The sequence below is a fragment of the Abramis brama genome, assembly GCF_963993115.1.
Source record: "Abramis brama genome assembly, chromosome: 17".
NCBI lineage: Eukaryota > Metazoa > Chordata > Actinopteri > Cypriniformes > Leuciscidae > Abramis > Abramis brama.
Window position 1 is genome coordinate 34738907 of NC_139979.1, and position 21624 is coordinate 34760530.

Consider the following 21624-nt stretch of genomic DNA (forward strand, 5'->3'; position numbering starts at 1 on the left):
CGTTCTGCAGAAAGATAAATGAAAGACAAAACTGAACAAATGAAGGCAAGGATGAACAAATAAAAAGAATGAACGAGTGAAACAACAAAAATATAAACAAAACAGAAATAATGAAGGAAAACTGATGAACAAACAAAAACTAGTTAAAGAAAGTATAAATTAAAAACCAAATAGAAGAGAGAGAAAAATAAAATAAAATTAACCAAAGAATAGGCTATTAATAAAATAAAGTAACACAAATAAAAACAAACTGAAAAGACGCAGGTGCTTTGTTTGCGAAAAAACACACATCATTTACCAATTAAATATTAATCTCCAACGCGCGTTCAACAAAGTCTACTCTCACAGGCATGCGTCGTGGTGCTCTCGTGAACGCGCGTCTCTCTCTCTCTCTCTCTCTCTCTCTCTCGTCACACATAGAAAGTGAAAGTAAGTTTTCCTGTCGCCATTTCAAGCAGGAAAAATGCGCAAGACACGGAAAAAACTGAGCATCAAAGTGATTATCAACGTTCAAGAAGGAATTTACGTGTAGTTTTATGATGTTAAAGCTGGAGGATTTGAGATCCTGTATCTTGTAAAAGTTTGATCAAGGTGAGTGAGTGTTCATGTGATACACTAAATTTACATTTATGCATTTGGCAGACGCTTTTATCCAAAGCGACTTACATTGCATTTCAAGATACACATTTTAAATTCTTATCAGTTCTTGCTTTCTGGGAATCGAACCCATGACCTTGGTATTACAAGTGCCAACGCTCTACTGTTTGAGCTGCAGGAAAGCTCAAACAGTAGTGATTGTCATTGATTGACAGGAAAGTGATTGACAGGAAAGTGATTGTCATGTGTGGTGACTTCCTCATATCTCTGGATGACGTTTTAAGTGATTGCTTGATATGAAATCTTTAATAAAGGCTTTCTTTCACTTCAGTGTTTCTTTTGTGTTTGGTGATGTTTGTGATTCTCCAGAACTTAGAAGTTTAACATTTTATGTGTAATGTATAGGCCAATTCACACCTCGCAGACAAACGTCAACAAACACGTTGTTTTATTTATTTATCGGATCAGTGTGTGTCGATGTGGGTCGGGGTTTGTTTTCTTTTTCACCCGAACATGTTCAATCAGCGTTTCTCGTGTCAGTTATTTTTCAGAAAAGTCTAAATCTAACGGTCGACTTGTGTGTGAAAAGGCCCAATGAGCTTGAGTTAACGCAGTCACATGATCCTTTTCTCCCACACTCCAGATATGTTCAGCTAAATTATGAATGTTGTTTAATTTAATCATTTAATTTAGTGTCTGAATGTTTCTTCATTCAGAGTCAGTGGAGGAGATCAAACTCATCAGATTCTCCTGCAGCTTCATCATGGCTGATTCACAAGGATCCAGAGATGGAGATTGTTCTCCAGGATGCAGGTACTTTCAACAAACATTGTTAAATATTGTGTTCATATTGGGTCACAAAACCTAGAGAAAGTTTACACTAAAACCTATTTTTTGCCTGTTTTAATTTTGAAACTATCATAAATGTTTGATAAAAAGATCATAAAGTGCTTTTAGTTGAAAGATGAATGTTTATGTTAATATGATTCCTCTCAGAAAGAATGAACACAGTAATCTGAAGGATTAAACTGAATCTGTTCTCTGTTCCAGTTCAGTCCAGCAGAAGAGCTCAAACCCAGAGTCCAGCTGTGTGTCTATGAAGAGTAACCGCTCTATGGATCCGCCAATGAAATTTAAGAGTGGAGACAAACGGCCTGATCTCAGGTATATTATTTCTATAAAAGAGGTCCTAATAGTATGACACTTTTGAATTAGAAGCATAAATTATCTCAGTCAGTCAGTCTAAAGGCCCGTTCACACCAAGGACGATAACGATAAAGATAAAGATATAGTTCTAAAAATCGTTCTCAATATTAAAAGGTTTTATGAGCAGAGTTCACACCACAACTATAACAATAAAGATATGATGAACAATGTCGTTGGGATCACTTTCTGAACGATTTTTTTCCAGCTGTCGAACGATAAAACACTGACAGCCAATCAGAATCCATTCTAATTTAAAGGGCTTGCACATTTAAAATGACAGACGACATTGTGGAGAAGTTAATCGCTGGGGTACAGACAAATCCACCACTTTTTGACAAGTCAAGCCCCTTTTCGAGGATACGTTAAAAAAAATGGATATATGGAAAGCAATCGGTCGTACCCTTGGAATAAATGGCGAGAAGTATTAATGATGAGATCATTATGCAGGCTAGCAGCAAATAGTGTAACAAAATTACCTCAGGTATCTAGTTTCGACAACATTGTATTGCTTCCTTTGAAGTTTCAGTGAAAAAGGCATGGGGTCTCATTCATGAAACATTCGTAAATATACGAGTAAATATGTGAGTGATTTGCGCGTAAAGAGACATTCCCAAAAATTCTTCTCCTGATTCACAAATACTAGGTAAACGTCAGATTTGATAGTGAAATGTGTGTGTGTATTAATGAATTCCAATCAGTCGTAAATGGGACGCGCGTACACGCTCGTTCTCTCAATTACCATAAATCCTGCACATTAAAACCGACTGACAACTATATATGGGCATCATAATTATGACACCAAAAGAGGGATTTCAACATGTCTTCTCAAAAGTGAATGAAGAAGAGAAATTTCTCAGATGCAGAAATTGAAGTTTTATTATCAGAAGTTCATTCAAAACGCCACATTTTATTTTCAAGCGTACATAGTGGCGTATCAGGTCCTAAAAACAAGGATTTTTGGCAGCATATTACAGATGCAGTTAATGGAGTTTCATCTGTTAATCGAACAGTCCCAGAAGTGAAAAGAAAATGGTTCGACATGAAGCTTGGCTGCTACACTTGTGACTTGCGGACTTGTAAAAATAAAAATAAAAAAAAAATAAAAAGAAAAATGAATAAACAGCTTGAATATAAAAAAATTAAAAAAAATTAAAAAAAGACTTGCGGACTTGTGTTCCGTTTGCAGATGCTATTACTGGCTCTCGTAATAAAAGTAAAAAGAAAAACCGTATGTAATTACTATATATAATATTTTTTTCAAAATGCTGTGTAAATATGTACCCGATTAAGGTGAATTAAAATGCAGCCTTATTAATGAGCAAAACGTTCGGATGTTAAACGCACTATTTACGCGTGGCTGGGAGCAGGTGTAGATTTATTTCGTACCAACTAACATTTGGAAAATACAAACATTTTAATGAATCCGAAAATTTACGCCAGAACCACTTTACACACGATTTACACAAAAATTCGTTCTGCTCGAGTTTCATGAATGAGACCCATAGTGTGTATATATTAGGGCTGTCACAATGTTCGATTTTTCACACCACGGTTATTGTGGCCAAAAGATTTCATGATATCGATATATCGCGATATCTATAGAATCTGTGGGGGGGATTTTTTACTTTGATTATAGTTTTTCTTTTTTACACAACAAACATAAGGATACTGATAAACACAAGGCACATGCATTGTCTGAATGTTTCCTGAAGAACTGAAAAGCTCTTAAACCTGTTGCACCGGCGGCAAGTCATGCAGATAGCAGATTTGAACAAAAATATCAAGTGCAAATATAAATGCAAAAATAAGATGAGTAAAGAAATGGGATATATGATCACAGAAACCCACTGTTAACAGGTTAATGTCACGTTTCCCATTCCATGACTAGTAAAATAATCGCAATTTACTCTCTGTAAAATGGCGTAATCCGCAGAGTGATGGACACGGAGATGGGTAAAAAGGTTGGTGGCTAAACATTCTGCAGATTTGGTTTAAGGGGATCGCACACGCGGCACACCGGACGAGAAGCGCCACGACGCGTCTAAAGACAACTCGAGGTATCGCACACCGGACGAGAAGCGTCTAAAGACAACTCGAGGTATCGCACACCGGACGCGCACTTTCTCAGTTTATGGCCAGCAATACTGTTACGTTTAAGGACATTATGAAATGAAGATAATGTCTGTCTGCACTATGTTATGATTGTACTGTACAATTAAATACAATAGTTGCTGAGTCTGCGATCTGAACACTTTACCTCAGAGCATCTGTTAACTGAATGAATTGAGAATCTCACCTGAAAATCAGATAACATCAGCAATTCTCATTCAAGCAGCTGATTTCTGTGAATGAATGTAATTAAATGTATATTGCAGCACAGGGTGAAGTCATTAACGATGATTTGAGACAAATATAATTAGGGCTGGACGATTTTGGAAAATAATCTAATTGAGATTTTTTTTTACCAATATTGCGATTGCGATTTAATATGCGATAATTTTTAAGCTCTTTATCTTTTCTATTATTCAACAAAAACAAGCAATAAATCATTGTAAAATAGGGAAGGGAATCTTTAGGCACCTCATGAGCCGATACATTTTTTTTCTTTGATCTTATTAATAAAACTTAAAATATTTAATTACATAATTATAAGTAGGCCTACTTATAATAATTACACATTATAAAACTAAATTAATACAATTACATGTTAATAATTTTAACAAATATAGCTTCAAAACAAATAACAAAGAGGGAAAAAAAATATTACAAGCAATAAACAAAGAGTGCTTTCAGTAGCCTAAGAGTAGGCTGTCTGAACGTTTTCATCTCTTTTGAAATTATAAGATGTGGTTTGTCCTGTCTGTTTAATAACTGACTGTGTCACATTAATTTCGCGTCATAAAAGCATTTTGAGATGCAAGTACATTTAACCACGTAGACAGAGTCGCTCACAGCCGCATGCTCAAACGCTCTTCGCAAAGCGCACATGAGTATTTGAAATTGAAAGCAGCTTCTGTCGGTGATTTTCATATTTTTAAGCCAACTGCATTCCAAGACATATGATGCCTTCGTAGAACATTTGTAAGTAAAATACCGGCGGGCGAGACCGCGCACTACGTAACATCACGCAGACCGCGCGTCTCTCATATCTTGTGCAATGAAGCCCGCGAATGTCCTTGTAATTCGCTTCAACTTTTCCGAACTTTATTACAGATTATTTCTCGTAAGGTTCGAGTGGTGTCGTGAGAGAGAGACAGAGGAATTAGAAGCAAGCAGAATACGGTTGTTTATAAAGCACACGCGTCATCACATATCTGTGTTTAAAACTAAGCTCAGACATAAATCTGAAATTATCTTAATCGATACAGAATCGTTGGAGAGAATCTATAACACAATATCACATAAATTAAACATAAACTGTTATTTCCTTTAGCCAGGTCTATGTGTCGCATGCCAAGTTGATGCTTCATCTGCAATACAGACTGGTTTACTCTCACGTGTCACGTGACCAGACTATAATCGCAGCTTTGCGGTTAAAAAAATCGCATTTCATCATATCGCGATATTATCGCAAAAGCAATTAATCGTTCAGCCCTAAATATAATGTAAATTTAATATAAAACAATGTAAATGGTGCTCTGTGTCGTGGCAGGATTTTGAGCCGTTGCTGAGCGCAGTTGCTGGGCGCCGCGGACAGACGGCGAACGACACCGCCGGTGTGTGTACACTCATAGAGAATAATGCGTTCGAATTTTAAAGACGTGCGCTTCTCGTCCGGTGTGCGACCCCCTTTAAGGGGATGCTTTCTTTAGGAGATGTTGTGAGCTTAATTTTTTGGGGTGTGGACAAAGTGTTTCACTCTCTCGCACATTCTTCTCAGATTATCTGCGCGGGCGCGCGCTGCGTCATCTTCTTATTTGATAGGTTTCAGTGGGTGCAATACAGCCACCTGAGAGGTCAACCAGGTACCGGCGTACCGGCGCTGAAGTATTTACGTGTCATGTTATCATAAGAGTCACATTAATTTTAAACATTGTGGTTATCGCCAATACCAGTATATTGTCACACTCTAAATAAACACGATGTTGATATTTCATGCCTTGAATATCACGATTATCATCAACACCGGTATACTGCGACACCCCTAGTATGTACATATATATGTATATATATATATAAATAAAGGTGTTGACTAGGCATTGTTTTTATTCCACTATTGACTTCGTCAGCTAAATTCACTGTTAGATTAGTCTGCACTAGACTAGCTAGATTCACTGTTTAGATGCGCTTGGAGCATAGCATGCTGAGGACATCTGCTGGTAAAAGACGTAAAAATGCAAATAACTGATATTGATTCATTCCAAAGTATGAATAAAATTTGTCTTCAAAAGATGACGGACTCCTCTCGTCTTTTAAGGATATAGTGTACCCAAAAGCGCCTGTTTTTCTTTTTTAGTTTGTGTGTAACGTAAATCAGAAGCTGGTCATCCATTTTCGCTACTTTGAAACTGCAGCGCGCGAGTGCTTAGAGTGAAAAGACCGTTATCGTTCATTGGTATGGACGCGAATATAGTTATCGTTATAGTTATCTTTATAGTTATCATTCTTGGTGTGAACGGGCCTTAATACTAGCAATGACATCAAGTAAGTGTAAGCTGAGATTTTTTCCACCTTTATATAGTGGAGTAGGTGTAACATTTAGTGGATTTTTCTAACCGCTGGTTCAGATTTGTTGAAAGCTTTACAGTGTCTGGTGATGTCACAGTGATGTTTCACAGCAAGAGCACCGTTACTAGAGTAGAGTAAGGTGCTTTATCTTTAAAGGTCAGCTAAACATTGGTCTCTTTAGTCGGTTGAGTCTTCGTCCTCCATTGTGCCTTTGAGAAGAGTCATGTGATCATGGTTGATGTTCACCTGAGTTGAATCATTCTATAATTCTATAGTGGTTTTCAATTTGTTTGTTTTGAATTCATAATTCCTAATATTATCAGTCGCTTTAAAGCAGGGCTCAGTAGTTTCGGGATTTATTCGCTGTATTATCGCTTTTTGCTCGCAGGTTTCTCTCTAGAGCTCCCCCCACAGCTTCGGAATAGATATTTGACAACACTGTTGTAAAAACTCGTTGGCGATTCTCAGACACCAGAGGCTAGTAGATCAACGACATCAAAGCAGACGGGACATTCTTTAAAACGTCTTCTTCATTCGGGTTCGAACAGCGTGAGGGAGCGCAATAATGACAGCATTTTAGCAGATTTCTTTTGGCCGTAAAGCAATTGTTTACATCGCGAGACCTGATATCACGCGATACTTCCTGACACGGTGGCCGGCGGCCCGCCAGCTCAAAGTTGCAACTGCGGATTTTCCGCTCACGGGCACCAGGGGGGTGCAAAACGACCACCATTCCAGCAGCCATATCTCCCTGTAGCCCAAGACTGGTTGCCCACTGAAGCTAAGTAGGGCTGAGCCTGGTTAGTACCTGGATGGGAGACCTCCTGAGAAAACCAGGTTGCTGCTGGAAGAGGTGTTAGTGAGGCCAGCAGGGGGTGCTCACCCTGTGGTCTGTGTGGGTCCTAACGCCCCAGTGTAGTGACGGGGACACTATACTGTCAAAGAGCACCGTCCTTCGGATGAGACGTTAAACCGAGGTCCTGACTCTCTGTGGTCATTAAAAATCCCATGGCATTTCTCGTAAAGAGTAGGGGTGTAACCCCGGTGTCATGGCCACACACCATTGGCCCTTACCAATCATGGCCTCCTAATAATCCCCTTACATTGAATTGGCTCTATCACTCTCTCTCCTCTCTCCACCTATATCCGGTGTGTGGTGAGCGCACTGGCGCCGTTGTACTGTGGCTGCCGTCGCATCATCCAAGTGGATGCTGCACACTGGTGGTGGTTGAGGAGAGATCCCCTGACATGATTGTAAAGCGCTTTGGGTGTACAGTAGTACATATGAAAGCGCTATATAAATGCCCGATTCTATTCTATTCTATTCTATTCTATTCTATTCAACCCGAAATAAGTAATATAACCATTCCAATGACTCCGAAGCTGTTCAGTTAAGGTAAAAAAGTTACTTAGTTCACCTTTAACCCTCTGGGGTCTGAGCTGTTTTCTGGGCCTGGAGGTGTTCTGACATGCTCTGACATTTGTGCTTATTTCTGTTACTTGTGACATTTTCATGGCTAAAGTCTGATTACACTGTATTCAGCACAAACTCTGCTACAATAATATATCAGCAGCATGTATGTAAAAGTTTGTAGTTCTGAGATAATGACATTTATGCGTGGTTTGTGAAAATACAAAAAAAAATTGTCACTGAAATAAGGCCATGAAACCCCTACTGATTATTTATTCACAAGACTTTTGAAAATTGTATCACGTAGCCTAGAATATTTGCTCCAAAACTATGTGAAAATCATCCTGACTGCTCATTCAGAGAAGACAATATATTGATTTAAAATTTCTAAGACGTGTTTTGTGTGAAAAAGCAATATGCGAAGGGGCGGATCACCTCATTAATATGCAAGCTTTTCACACCTGAGAAAGACAAAGACACTCCCTAATGGCCCTATTTTAGGAGCTATCAGGCCCTATCATTCTGAGCAACCTTGCACAAAGAATGAGGAGATTTAAAAAAGAATGGCTTTTTGATTGTTTGGATTTATTTACAACACAACATAATCCAAATATACACAACAAATGACACAAAAAAAAATCACACTATTGAAAACAATAATCCAAAGACAGAGACTTTTGTGCCATTCCTAAAAACATTGTACATACCTTTCATTTCCAAGGTGTTTGATTTTCACTTTACCATGTTCATGTACAGAGACTCATGTCAGTGGCATCTGGTCCCTGAAAGAAAAAAAAAAAGTGAACATACTGATATCAAGAGAAATAGGGAATATAGGGTAAGTGTACCCATTAAGCCCATGTACCCTTTAAGCCCACTTTCAACTCTTAAGTCAAATTAAAAAAAGAGAAAATAATATTTTATGCTGCTTATTATTTTAACCAATCCAGTGATTTGTTACTTCCCTGGCATTTTTAATTGCATACCAATTACATTTGGCAATGTTGAGTTAGCCCCACTCATGTGCATGCTGTCTCAGGGGACCTCACACAAAGTCACCCCAAAACTTTGGTGTTTCGGGACCCTTCAGAAATCAACACATTTCAGCAATTTTCAGCCATTTCTTTGGTAACTACATTGATATTATGTCAAATAAGAGATAAATGTATTGTTTTTTGTGTATGAACAAATAGTACTTTATCATTTTATATAATTTTCCTTTAAATGGAAAGATGAGTTTTATTAGCTTGCGTTCAAAGCTAATCTCTAGGTCAAGCCATTAGCCTTACAGAAAGATAGACTGCCAAAGAATTAAGCATGTGAACTGCAAACAATGAATGTTTTGTGATTCATTTTACATTCATTTACAAATAAATGCATCATAAATTGTTTTGTAGAGAAGATTATTTTTATAAATTAACTTTTTTTTAAGATGGGCTTAAATGGTACAGCGCCACAAAACGCATGCAAACTAGAGCCAACACAAGCTAACCTTGAATGAAAAAAACTTAACATTTCTCAATGTGGGCACAATGAAAATTACTATGATACTAGTCCACAGTATATTTAAGCTCCATGCATGTATTTGTAAACATATCTTACATTTTTAAAGGAAAACACTGTCTTTTTTCACCATTACTCACTATGTACCATTTAAGCCCACCTTATATATTTCAATGAGGAATCCCTCTAATTGCAAACTTTGATGCATTATTTGAAAGTGTTTAAAGATATCATGTCTTTGTGTGCTTTTACCTTACTAACCTTTTAACCTTACCTTACTTACACACAAATTACACACATTCATTCAAATGAGATAGAGCCCGGTTTGTCCTAAAGTCCTGTATGTATAACCGGGCATAATTCGGGAGCCAAGCTGAGTTAAGGCTTGAGATTCTGGGCATGGAGAGGTCCCAGAGGGACCCTATATTCCCCACAGTCTTGAGCCCCTGGGACCGTCCGGCTCCGAGATACCGCCACTTCCTGTCCAGCTTTGACCGGGCAAAACTTGGGGCCCAAGCCGAGATGGGGCTCTGGACTAAGGGCATGGAGGGGTCACCCAGTGGGCCGCCTATGCCGGGAGTATTGAGCCCTAACTCGGCTTTCTTCCCGAGGTATGGTCACTTCCAGTGGAACTTTGATGGGGCATAACTCCAGAATCAAGCCGACCTAAGGCTGCATACTCCCGGTGTGACCTGAGAGTCCCCAGAAACCCCAGAGTCTGGAGCCCCAACTCGGCTTCCTTCCCGAGATACACCCGGTTAAACTTCCACCTTTGACCAGGCATAACTTGGGAGCTAAGCCAGCTTAAGGCTCCAGACTCCCGGTGTGGGGGGCCCACTAGGAGCCCCTCCTAAGCCCAGAATTTGGAGCCCCAACTCGGCTTGGCTCCCGAGATACACCCGGCCTAACTTCCAGCTTGACTCCAGCTACAACTCCAGTCAAGCCAACTTAAAGCTCCAGACCACCGGCCACTAACACCTACCCATCCCACCCAGGGCTCTAATCAAACATTAGCAAAAGGATTTTTTTTTTTAATTCTTCCCTGTCACTGAATAAATATATTGATGTTTTACTTCTTTAAAATCAATAAAAAAATTATATTTTGTGAATCAAAGATGATGTGGGCTTATTTGGAACACATGCAGGCTTAAATGGTGCCAAAGTACCAATTAAGCCCATGCCAGACTTCTGACTTTATTCCTAAATTATCTTAATTTTATATTCTAAAATGTACATCAACTAATTAATATATTTTCAAATGAGAGATTGATCTTGCATTTTAACAAATTATTTTTCTTATAAACTATGTCAATATCTATGAAAAAAACCTAGATTTAGATTTTGGTGGGCTTAATGGGTACACTTACCCTAGTTCTAAAACTTATTGGGAATCAATTTTCGATTTTTCTGGTTAAAATTGCTTTTTAAAATTCACAGAATAGACACACACACAAATGTTTCCAACAATATATAATATAATGAACACCAGGTTTGTTGTGCCTTGTAAGCAGTAGGCTATGCATAGTGCTGCATATGATGATATTATCTCATCATTATGATGATATGAAATTAGATAATAGTAAAAACATGAAGCCTTTGTTTGGTGCATTTTGCTTTTCAAACGCGATCGCGCTCCAAATATGATACATTCAAACGCGATCGCGCTCCAAATATGATACATTCAAACGCGATCGCGCTCCAAATATGATACATTCAAAACCAGAGCTCGTTCCAAAATATGAAACATTATGGTTACCATATTATACATATCTACGTTTGAGCAGATATCCACAAACACAGTAACAGTAAACACGGGTCCAAATATTATAATATTCACCATATATCTAGCAACAGTTCAACTGCAATGTGAAGTTTATGCAACAATAACATAAACTAATAAGTAAGAATTTCTTACCTTACATCTTTCTTGTCTTCAAATCGCGTTCTTCTTCTTCTGATGTAAAGCCAATGTAAGCTCACGGCACGTCTTTCAAACTCGACGAAAAGCAGAGACTTGTGAAGTTTTTTCGTGCTTTGTTTTTGAGGTAATGAGCGCGTTCGCGTTCCATGTGGAGATTTGCATGTGAATATCTTTTGCGCGTTTGGGCGTGGTCTATTTAAAAATAATTAGCAAGCGCGTGAGAAGCTGGACATCTTGTTGGTTTTATACAAATTACTTAAACAGAGAATATTTGTTTTCAGTTTGAATCCGATCATTTAAAAGTACACACTTAAATGATTATAAAGATATATCGCTCATAAATGTGTGACAAGTATTCGCTGAGTTTTGTTTCAGTTTATAGACGTGCTCAAGAAAAAAAAAGTTCACCGCGACGGGGGCCAGAAAGCACACCCTGTTTATTTTCTTTATTTTACAAAAGCACAATGTTTTGATTCGATTGTAAGTGGACACATACAAAAGTAGAAATATCACAGATTCTTTTTTCATATTTCTTTTTTCTGTATGACCATAAATGACGGAGAAATTTAAGTTTATTGTACTACTATGTGAAGAAAATCCAGCAAAACGCGCCGGCGCGTTTGTCGACCTCAGAGGGTTATTACATTTTTTTAATCATGCTTAACATTTGCAAACCAGTAAGTTAATTTCTCAAAATAATTGTAATCAAAGTTTGAAACAGTGCAAAACATCGCTGAGTTACAGACGTTAAAGCAAAAGTGTTACAGCACTCCCTGGTCTTTCCTAAGACAGAAGATTCCAGTAAAAGTGCACAACATTTATAAGTCTGTATGCTTTATATTTTACTTACTTTTAAAACCAGTTCAGTCCAGCAGAAGAGCTCAAACCCAGATTCCAGCTGTGTGTCTATGAAGAGTAACTGGTCTATGGATCGCCCAATAATGTTGAAGAGTGGAGACAAACGGCCTGATCTCAGGTATATCATTTCTATAAAAGATATTCTTATAGTATTTGATTCTTATAAAATTGTTATTAAAGGTGCTGTAAGCGATGTCAGGCCAAAACATTTTTTGTCACATACAGCAAACATCTCCTCACTATCCGCTAGCTGCCTGTCCCCTGAACACACTGTAAAAAAACGCGGTCTCTGTAGACACCACAGGCTCCACAAACGGCAACAAAAACAAACTGGGCTCACCCGCACCACGAAACATAATAAACAGTGCTCCAGCCAATAACCGACAAGAAGTATTGGAGGGTGGGGTTTGGGGGGTTAGTGCGCGTGCACGTGAAGGGGGTGTGTGGAGGAGGGAGAACAGAGAAGCATGAAGAGGGAAGTTTGAATTATGGCCGACACACGACCAAAGAGACGACGTTCCGATGAACAAATTGCAAAGAAGAGGGACAAGGATAAGGAACGCGCGAAGTCCCGAATTTACACCAGAAAAACCTTCGAAAGGTGGCGAGAACTCCGCTGGCAGAAGGGCTTCCAGTCCGACATAGTTGCTCTGTTTTTGCAGAACAGGTAAATCCATTTTTCTTTCTAAACTGACGTTCATGTTCGCCAAACCAACACAAGGATGTAATTAGCTAACGTTAGATCTATGCAGTCAGCATTAACTTTGGTGAATACAACATGTATGTTTCTAGCAGCGATCAATCTCTATTGTAAATGATCAAGCAAATTCACAGTAGGGCGACAATTTGTGTGAACGATTGTTTTCACCGACTGTTTGTTATGAATTTGAATGTTCATTTATAGGCTATTGACAACTTTGACTAAATTTGTTTACGCCGCCGCCGTTGTTTATGCTCACTGGGAAACGCTAAGCTAACGTTATCTTGCTATTATTGCGTCCTTGTATGGGAGCTATAGTTATAACCTCAGGTGGCGAAACGATTTTAAGATAATGTTTCTTATTCTGCATTCTGTTCTGCAATATATAAAAGCATTTATCTAACTTGGCGACATTACACATTGAATGAAGTATCAGTAAAGCTTAACTTTGTTTGTAGTGACTATTTTGACTTTCCTTTATGTCGGAAGGGAGGGGAGGAGGGAGGAGACGGGATGAGGAGGAGGGAGGGTCTAGCTAGCCTCCATTTTGTTTGATAACAATTCGAATGTCAACAAGAAGTAACGTCTCCCGGGATCACTTACAGCACCTTTAATATACAGCAGTTTAATGATCTAGATTGGAACTGAATAATTCTAAGTTCAAATCCTGTAAGTTTCAGTCTATTAATGATTATCATTGTGCTATTGTGTAAAGCTCTATGTATTGTATTGTTAATACATTCACACACTGTAAAAGCTGTTGGTCTGTTACTCAGTTAATGACACAATTACATCAATATCAGTGTGTCTGATTCTTTACCCTCTTCATTCTGATTTAAGGTCAAACCTTCTGTCCAGATCAGTTAAAAACAAAACTGTGTACAAGCCTGTGATTCAACCACAAGACTTTAATGAAAGCATGTTTCCTGGTTTCAGGTAAAATGTAGGACATTTTGTTGTTGTTGTTTAATTTTAGGTGCTGCAATTCACATCACAAATCACTCAAACACATGATTAATGATTAACACATTTCAGAAACCTAATGATGTTCTGTGTCCCATAAATAGTTTTGTAATTTATGGCTATTTACTTCTCTGACTTGTGTAATAATGTGGTATTTTAATCTTACAGCAATGACTCTAAACCTGCTGAAGTCCTCAACACTTTGAGATCAAATCTGAGACAGAAATGTAAGTGTTTGTATGAGGGAATATCAAAGCAGGGAAACCCAACACTCCTGAATGAGATCTACACAGAGCTCTACATCACAGAGAGTGGAAGTGGAGAGATCAATAATGAGCATGAGGTGAGACAGATTGAGACACAGTCCAGGAGAGCAGAAAGAGAGGACACACCGATCAAATGCAGTGACATCTTTAGGCCTTTACCTGGACAAGACAAACCCATCAGAACTGTGCTGACAAAGGGAGTCGCTGGCATTGGGAAAACAGTCTCTGTGCAGAAGTTCATCCTGGACTGGGCTGAAGGGAAAGAGAATCAGGACGTCCAGCTCATATTTCCACTCGCTTTCAGAGAGCTCAACTTGATGAAGGACAAAACACTCAGTCTTTCAGATCTTCTTCATGTCTTTTTCCCTGAAACAAAAGAAATGGAAATATCCAGTGATGAGTATAAAGTGTTGTTCATCTTTGATGGTCTGGATGAGTGTCGTCTGTCTCTGGATTTTCAGAGCGATGTGAGGTTGTGTGATGTGACTGAATCAGCCTCAGTGGACGAGCTGCTGATGAAACTCATTGTGGGGAATCTGCTTCCCTCTGCTCTCATCTGGATCACCTCCAGACCAGCAGCAGCGGATCTCGTCCCCTCTGAGTGTGTCCATCGATTGACAGAGGTACGAGGCTTCAGTGACACACAGAAGGAGGAATACTTCAGGAAGAGAATCAGTGATCAGAGTCTGGCCGACAGGATCATCTCACACCTGAAGTCCTCAAGGAGCCTCTTTATTATGTGCCACATCCCAGTGTTCTGCTGGATCTCAGCCACTGTTCTAGAGAAGATGTTGAGTGAAGCAGAGAGAGGAGAGATTCCCAAGACTCTCACTCAGATGTACACACACTTCCTGATCATTCAGACCAACATCAAACATGAGAAGGACTATGAGAAGAAAGTGAAAGATGAAGACATGATTGTCAAACTGGGGAAACTGGCTTATCGGCAGCTTGTGAAAGGCAACCTGATCTTCTATGAGGAAGACCTGAGCGAGTGTGGCATTGATGAGACAGAAGCATCAGTTTACTCAGGATTGTGTACTCAGATCTTCAGAGAGGAGTTGGGCTTGTATCAGGGGAAAGTCTTCTGCTTTGTTCATCTGAGCATTCAGGAACATCTAGCAGCTCTATATGTGCATCTCTCCTTTATCAACAATAACATCAATGTGTTTGACCAGATTACCAAACCAACTAATGGAGACAAAGTTTCGCTATCTGATCTCCATCAGAGAGCTGTGGATGAGGCTTTAGACAGTAAAAATGGGCATCTGGACCTTTTCCTTCGTTTCCTTCTGGGTCTGTCAGTGGAGTCTAATCAGAGTCTCTTACAAGAACTAAAGACACAGACAGCAAACAGCTCTCACAACAATAAGAAAACAGTTGACTATATTAAAGAAAAGATCAGTGAGAATCCCTCTCCAGATAAATACATCAATCTGTTTCACTGTCTGAATGAACTGGGTGATCTTTCTCTAGTGAACGAAGCTGAACCTCATACGAGCCGTAGAGGATTACGTGATGTGAAACTCTCCTCGTCTCAGTGGTCAGCTTTAGTGTTTGTCTTGTTGTCCTCAGAGGATACAGTGCAGGAGTTTCACCTGAACAGATTAATTGGATACGGAAATGATCAGTAAGTAACACTGGGTGCAATCATTACAGTCTAAAACATTATGAACAAAGAGAAAATGAAAGCTTTAGCGTAAGTTCTGCCAGAAAGACTCAATCAGTGCGTCATGTATTACCTCACTTCTAACCAATAATGTGCTAACACACGCAGTATAAAAGATTGGTACTTACATTTGTCTGAGTTCACAGATGCTGACACTGCCAATTACCTCCATCCTCCCCAACCACCACCAAGATGGTCCCTTCCTTTACCTCCAGGGGGTCGGCTGCGCTTTCACCCTCGCATTGCGCGCTAAGTACGGGGCCTACGCCAAAGAACTTTATAAATTTATGCTTGCTGGGCTCAAATATACGCTTGATATATCAATTTATCTCCCGAGTCTTTCTGGTAGAACTAAGAGATCAGAGGTGTTTAAATCACGGGGCACAGATTGATTTCTTGGATATTGTACATAATTTGCGGGTGTTTCTCAAACCGTGGCTGTGTCCTAGTAAGGCTGCATATCTCGACTGCCACGTCATCAAGCGCCTCTGAAGGCTGTCTCAGTTTGAAGGATGTTTTGAAGACAGACTTCATTTTGTGTCTTTAATTCAGCTCATTTTGAAGGATGCATCAAGTAGATCCTTCGTGTTCTTCAATCTCCCACAATCCTTTGCACACATTCTAATTCATGTAAAAGAACTGATGGAAAACGAGTCGGCACTGAGTTTATCTGAGTTCATTATGAAATGTAAGACACAGATAATGTATTCGGAGATGAAGGCATACATGTTATCTTTTGTTTCTGTGTAAATTAATCACTGAACACTAAACTGACAATAATGTAAGACACTGGGAGACACAGACGGCTGTCATTCACTGTATTGCATTAATAAAAAAGCCAGTTAATATAAAGACATTTAATAGGAAGTATTAATAGTATTTTTGTGGCGTGACCGTGGGGCGGGAACATGTGTGACGTAGCCATGCACACTCACTAGAGCGTCTCATTCTAGTGTTTAATGCTGAGGACTCGAGTCTACAAGCCCCAGAAGGACCCGTGTAAATTAATTTACAGTTGAGTGCGCGAGCCTTTCAAAGTGAACTCATTTAAGCGTTGTGTGTGCACCATCTGCACAAAGTAAACTTGATAAAACAGTTAATGGCCTTGATGCCGTTCCTGGTGGGCGTTTAGCTCTTCACAGTGGTGTAGCGGACGGGCACACAGGGCATATTACATTACTGTTATTATTGTTATTAGGCTACTTTTATCATTAATTTTACAATTCATTTGCCCCGCAATAATTTCATAGCGCATCACCGCATAACTGACGCGCTGTGAGGATAAAAGATTAGATTAGCTTACTTCTCATTTCAAAGACAACTTGTTGAACACAAAACACTTCTTGATTCATGACTATACACATTTTTTCACTAAGGGCCACAAGATAAGTATTAAGAAAATAAATTAGATTAATGTCTCATCATCATTTTTCTTTATCACCAGTTGCTTGCAAAATTATGGACAATGATTCACATTTTGTGCGCATCATTTCCTGTGACAATAAAACTAAGTAAATTATTAAATAAACAAGTAGGTAAATAAACAAGCAACAAGCAAACAAACTTGTGTGCTTAATTTTTACGAATAATTTGCTGATGCAGGTACAAAAAAACTTTTTTTCTCGCCCCCGCCCCCACCCAACTCGGGAGTTAAATATCTCCATGGTGATAACCATAGCAACGGACAGGACAAACAAATCTGATATGTCAAAATAGTGTTGTAGTGTAAATGCAGACTAATAGACCTGCCACAGCAACATTAACAAGAAGAAGAAAATAACGAATCTGTGACGGCTGAATACGAGGCTTCTACAGTTATAGATATAAAACAACTTTTTCACATGTCCTTTATAAAGCAGTGTTTAATTAAAACAATAGTTGAGGGCATTTAGGAAGGTATAATGTATTATTTACTTATGATATTAATTATTATTATTATTATTATTGTTAGCATGAACAATTAACTTATTTATTTTTTATTTTCAATTAGTGTCACACAAAACACTGGAGATGAAGTTCTCCAGAAGCTGATGCCTGTGGTTACAGCAACTAGATACGCTGAGTAAGTAACACTGAGAACAAGCATATAATTAAATCATTATAACAGTTCTTTATACATTAATGGTTTAACAAAAAATATGAGTTACACTTCAGCTCTTAAACTGTTTTTTATGATATTTGTGTGAGAAATTTATATTCAAATATATGCATTTATAATGTATGTATATAAACATTTATATTATTATATTATTATTATATATCTTAGAATAACAGTTAAACTTACTGATATATTGAATTCATTGTTTTAAAAAAGAGATACTGCACAAATTATAAACACAATCAAGAAAAGCAAAGATTTCTGTTTTGATCTGAGAGAGTGAAGAGTGTGTCATTGTTCTCTACAGGTTGAGGGATTGTTGTGTCACAGATGAAGGTTGTGCTGCTCTGGCTTCAGCTCTGAGATCAAACCCCTCACACCTGAGAAAACTGAATCTGTCTGAAAATAAACTAGGAGACTCAGGAGTGAAGCTGTTCTCTGCTGGACTGGTGAATCCTCACTGTAAACTGGAGAAACTGTGGTATGATAAAGACATGATAAAGACATGATAGGCTATATACATTTTATGTGGATAAAGGCATATTTTGTACACGACTACACATGTCCTTAAAAGGCCTAGAAAATATATTGTTTTAACGACATAACGTCTCGTTATTACGAGAAAAGGTGTCGTTAAAATGACGTCAATTGTGGGAATAAGGGTTGCTAAAATGGGACGGGATATTTGCACTTATTAGTTCACTAAAAAGTTATTGTAACACTCTTTTATCCTACAAACGCTCATGAATTTCAGCATCATTACTCCAGTCTTCAGTGTCACATAATCCTTCAGAAATCACTATAATATGATGATTTGATGGTCAAAAAACATTCATTGCTGTTATTATTATCAATCTTGAAAACAGTCGTGTACAATTTTCTTTCAGGATTCTTTGATGAATAGATTATTTTTTATATATTATTTATTATATATTCATGCTGAAAAGAGCTGTTTTACATTGGAATAATATTTCACAATATTACTGTTAATTTTTATTTTTAATCAAATAAATGCAGCAGAAGAGACTTCTTTTTAAAACCTAAAGATATTACCGATCCAAAACGTTTGACTGGTAGTTTATATGCATGTATTGCTTTGGAATCATCATTCGTCTCCTCAACTGCATAATTACACCAGCACTGCCCTACTAAGGCAAAAGACCTTAACTCACCAGAGTGTGAAACTGAGAAAAATGACTTTAAAGTTATCTTAATGTCCTGGCAATTGAGTTATAGGTATAATATTGTAATTTTCACATGTTGTAGTGTATACCTTTATTAACCCAGCTACAAAAAAATGTTGAACTCAAATTTGACCTTTGACCCTTTTTCGGAAGTTACTGTATTCTGCCTTAGCATTGCCCACAAAATGACAATTGGTCATACCAAGGCAAAATACCTTAACTTCTATTTTATAGCCAATGTTATGCTTAAAATGTAAGCAATATTAAAATTGGACTCACTATGATAAAAATGGCTTTACATGTATCAACAATAAGTTAAAGTAGTGAGAATAGTTGGAAAAGTATGAATGGTTTTAATTAACATGAATTTCATAAAACAAAGTTGATTAACATCACTAAAGTATAAAAGATGTGGAACATTTAAAGTTTTTTTTTTGAAAAACTGACTCTAAAACTGAAGAGTGTGTGTGTGTGTGTGTGTGTGACTCAGTGTGTGTGAGAGAGAGAGAGAGGTGCGGGCGCGATCGAACAGTGGGATCGCGTCCGCGCCTCTCTCTCTCTCTTTCTCACGCACGCACGCACGCGCACACACACACACTTCAGTTTTAGAGCCGGTAGCAAGTTTTAAAAACTCGTGGTGGATGTAATGGATTTGCTTTCTCGTCGGTTGTTTGACATGGATTTTAACCAAGGTTCAACAAAAGGTAGGCTCTAAATTATTCCTGTTGCTGGTGTATAATGGGTGTGTCGTTGCGGCTCCAACCAACCAACTCGCATAGTTTTCAGTCAGTGGACTGTCATTGGCAGGCGAGAGCTAGCTATGAGAAGCATATTTTATTTCAGTTGTACATGTAGCTTTGTATTACGGGCTGTGAATTAAGATATCATACAAGCCTGCTCTATTCAGCGCTTGTTACTGGATAAATTGTTGATTATGGCTCGAAAAGTGTTTGTGTCTAGTTTGTGAAGTAGTACCGCTAGCTATTATTGGATGTTAAAGATTCAAAGCCATCTCCACCATCATTTTCCCCCGAGAGTATGCCATTCTTCAAACCTAACAAAAGCAATCACTGTGAAAAATGTACGTGTGTGTCTGAGGTGATTTAATTGCTACATCATAACCCCGTAACTCCAGCGCGGCAATACTTTGATGGTCGGTTAGAAGGCAGAGTGCCGTAACTTCACGGCAGCGCACCCGTAACTTCATTCGAGTGTTCAGGAGCAGCGAGAAACGAAGGCATAAAGCCGTAACTGACGTTACGGGCTTCTACCATAGTTTCCCCTTGGCTTTTTGAAGTTACGGCAAAAACATAATCTTATTCCACCCAAAAAACAATCGAATTGATACTTGATGTTTGTCTACATGATAAAACTTATGTTTATTGTCCTAAAAATTACAATAACTCATTTTCGCCAAAAATTGAAGTTACGACCTTTTGCCTTAGTGCGGCAGAGCAGTTGTCTGTAATATGATGGTGCAGATAAAAACAACTCAGACTTAATACATGAATCCATGAAGTACAGCAGATACCAATCTAACTGGCCATAAGAAATACTTAATATCTTAATATACAAGATTGTAAGCACTTACCATTGTCATGTGACTCGATTACATAATTCCTTCCTTATTGTTCATTTATCCGTGCTTCTTAATCACTCTAAAGTTTCAATAACTTTAAGCAATTCACTCAAAATGTTTACAAATACATTAAGCTTACACATGTACACATACACACACACTAGGGCTGGGACAATGCACCAATCTCCACGATACTTGAGTGCCTATACAATATGTATTGTGATTTTTAAGAATTGCGATTTGCGATTGTTTCTTTGCGAAGAATTGCGATTTGCGATTTGTAATTGAAAATTACAATCAATTAACCTGTTTGTCCCGTGAACACTCAGTGTTAATTGTTTATTAATTCTAAGAAATGTACATTTCCGGGGCATGGGAAATGTCTTTCTTACTTTACAGAACTACTAAGAGCAAGTAGACAAGATCTGTGATTAGTGACTCCAGATATGAGCTTGAGACACGGACAACTTTACGTGTGACATGAACAAGATTTTATTAACTAGTCTAAACACTTAAACTCCTCTAACATACACACACATACATGCATACAGTTTACCAAAGGAAAGAGAGCTGAAGCAGAATACAGGAAAGCAAGAAGTTATAGCATTGTTTGAAATTCAGCAGATCAACAGCCTTGAGCAAACCATCAGTTTAGTTCTAACATGACCTTCTTTAAAAGGGTTAAGGATACTTAAGGTATCAAATAATGAGACTAAGTTTGATACTTGCATGTCTCTCCCATTTTAATTAAACTGTCCTGATGCAATCTGTTGAGGCTCCAGTTGATCTTTGCTGATGTGGTCTTGATGAGAGAGAACCAGTGGGAGTCAGAGGATCGTTGGTGAATGGAAAGACAAGGCCGCAGCCTGGCACAAGCTTGGGGGTCCTTAGAAACTTCTAGTCCAGCATCATCTTCACATCAGCATTTCAGAAAGGGACTAAGAGAGCAAGACGGCTGATCTTGTGATCAGTGATTTTTAAAGTGTGAAGATGTCACACCC

General features: G+C 38.3%; 1 protein-coding gene across 3 annotated transcripts in view; it reads left to right on the top strand.

Moving 5' to 3' along the window:
* Window positions 1-414: 414 nt before the first annotated feature.
* LOC311067214 (NACHT, LRR and PYD domains-containing protein 3-like) overlaps window positions 415-21624 on the top strand; it is a 47028-nt gene continuing 25818 nt past the window's right edge. The window contains exons 1-8 of one of the 3 annotated variants that reach the window (XM_084088936.1): window positions 415-591; window positions 1291-1410; window positions 1648-1761; window positions 12169-12282; window positions 13705-13800; window positions 13996-15723; window positions 17753-17824; window positions 18168-18341. In XM_084088936.1, the coding sequence (XP_083945062.1) occupies window positions 1298-1410; window positions 1648-1761; window positions 12169-12282; window positions 13705-13800; window positions 13996-15723; window positions 17753-17824; window positions 18168-18341 (2411 nt within the window). In that variant the 5' untranslated portion in view covers window positions 415-591; window positions 1291-1297. Of the gene's footprint in view, window positions 592-1290; window positions 1411-1646; window positions 1762-12168; window positions 12283-13704; window positions 13801-13995; window positions 15724-17752; window positions 17825-18167; window positions 18342-21624 lie in introns of all 3 variants that reach the window. The other 2 variants (XM_084088937.1, XM_084088938.1) reach the window with 2 other exon arrangements.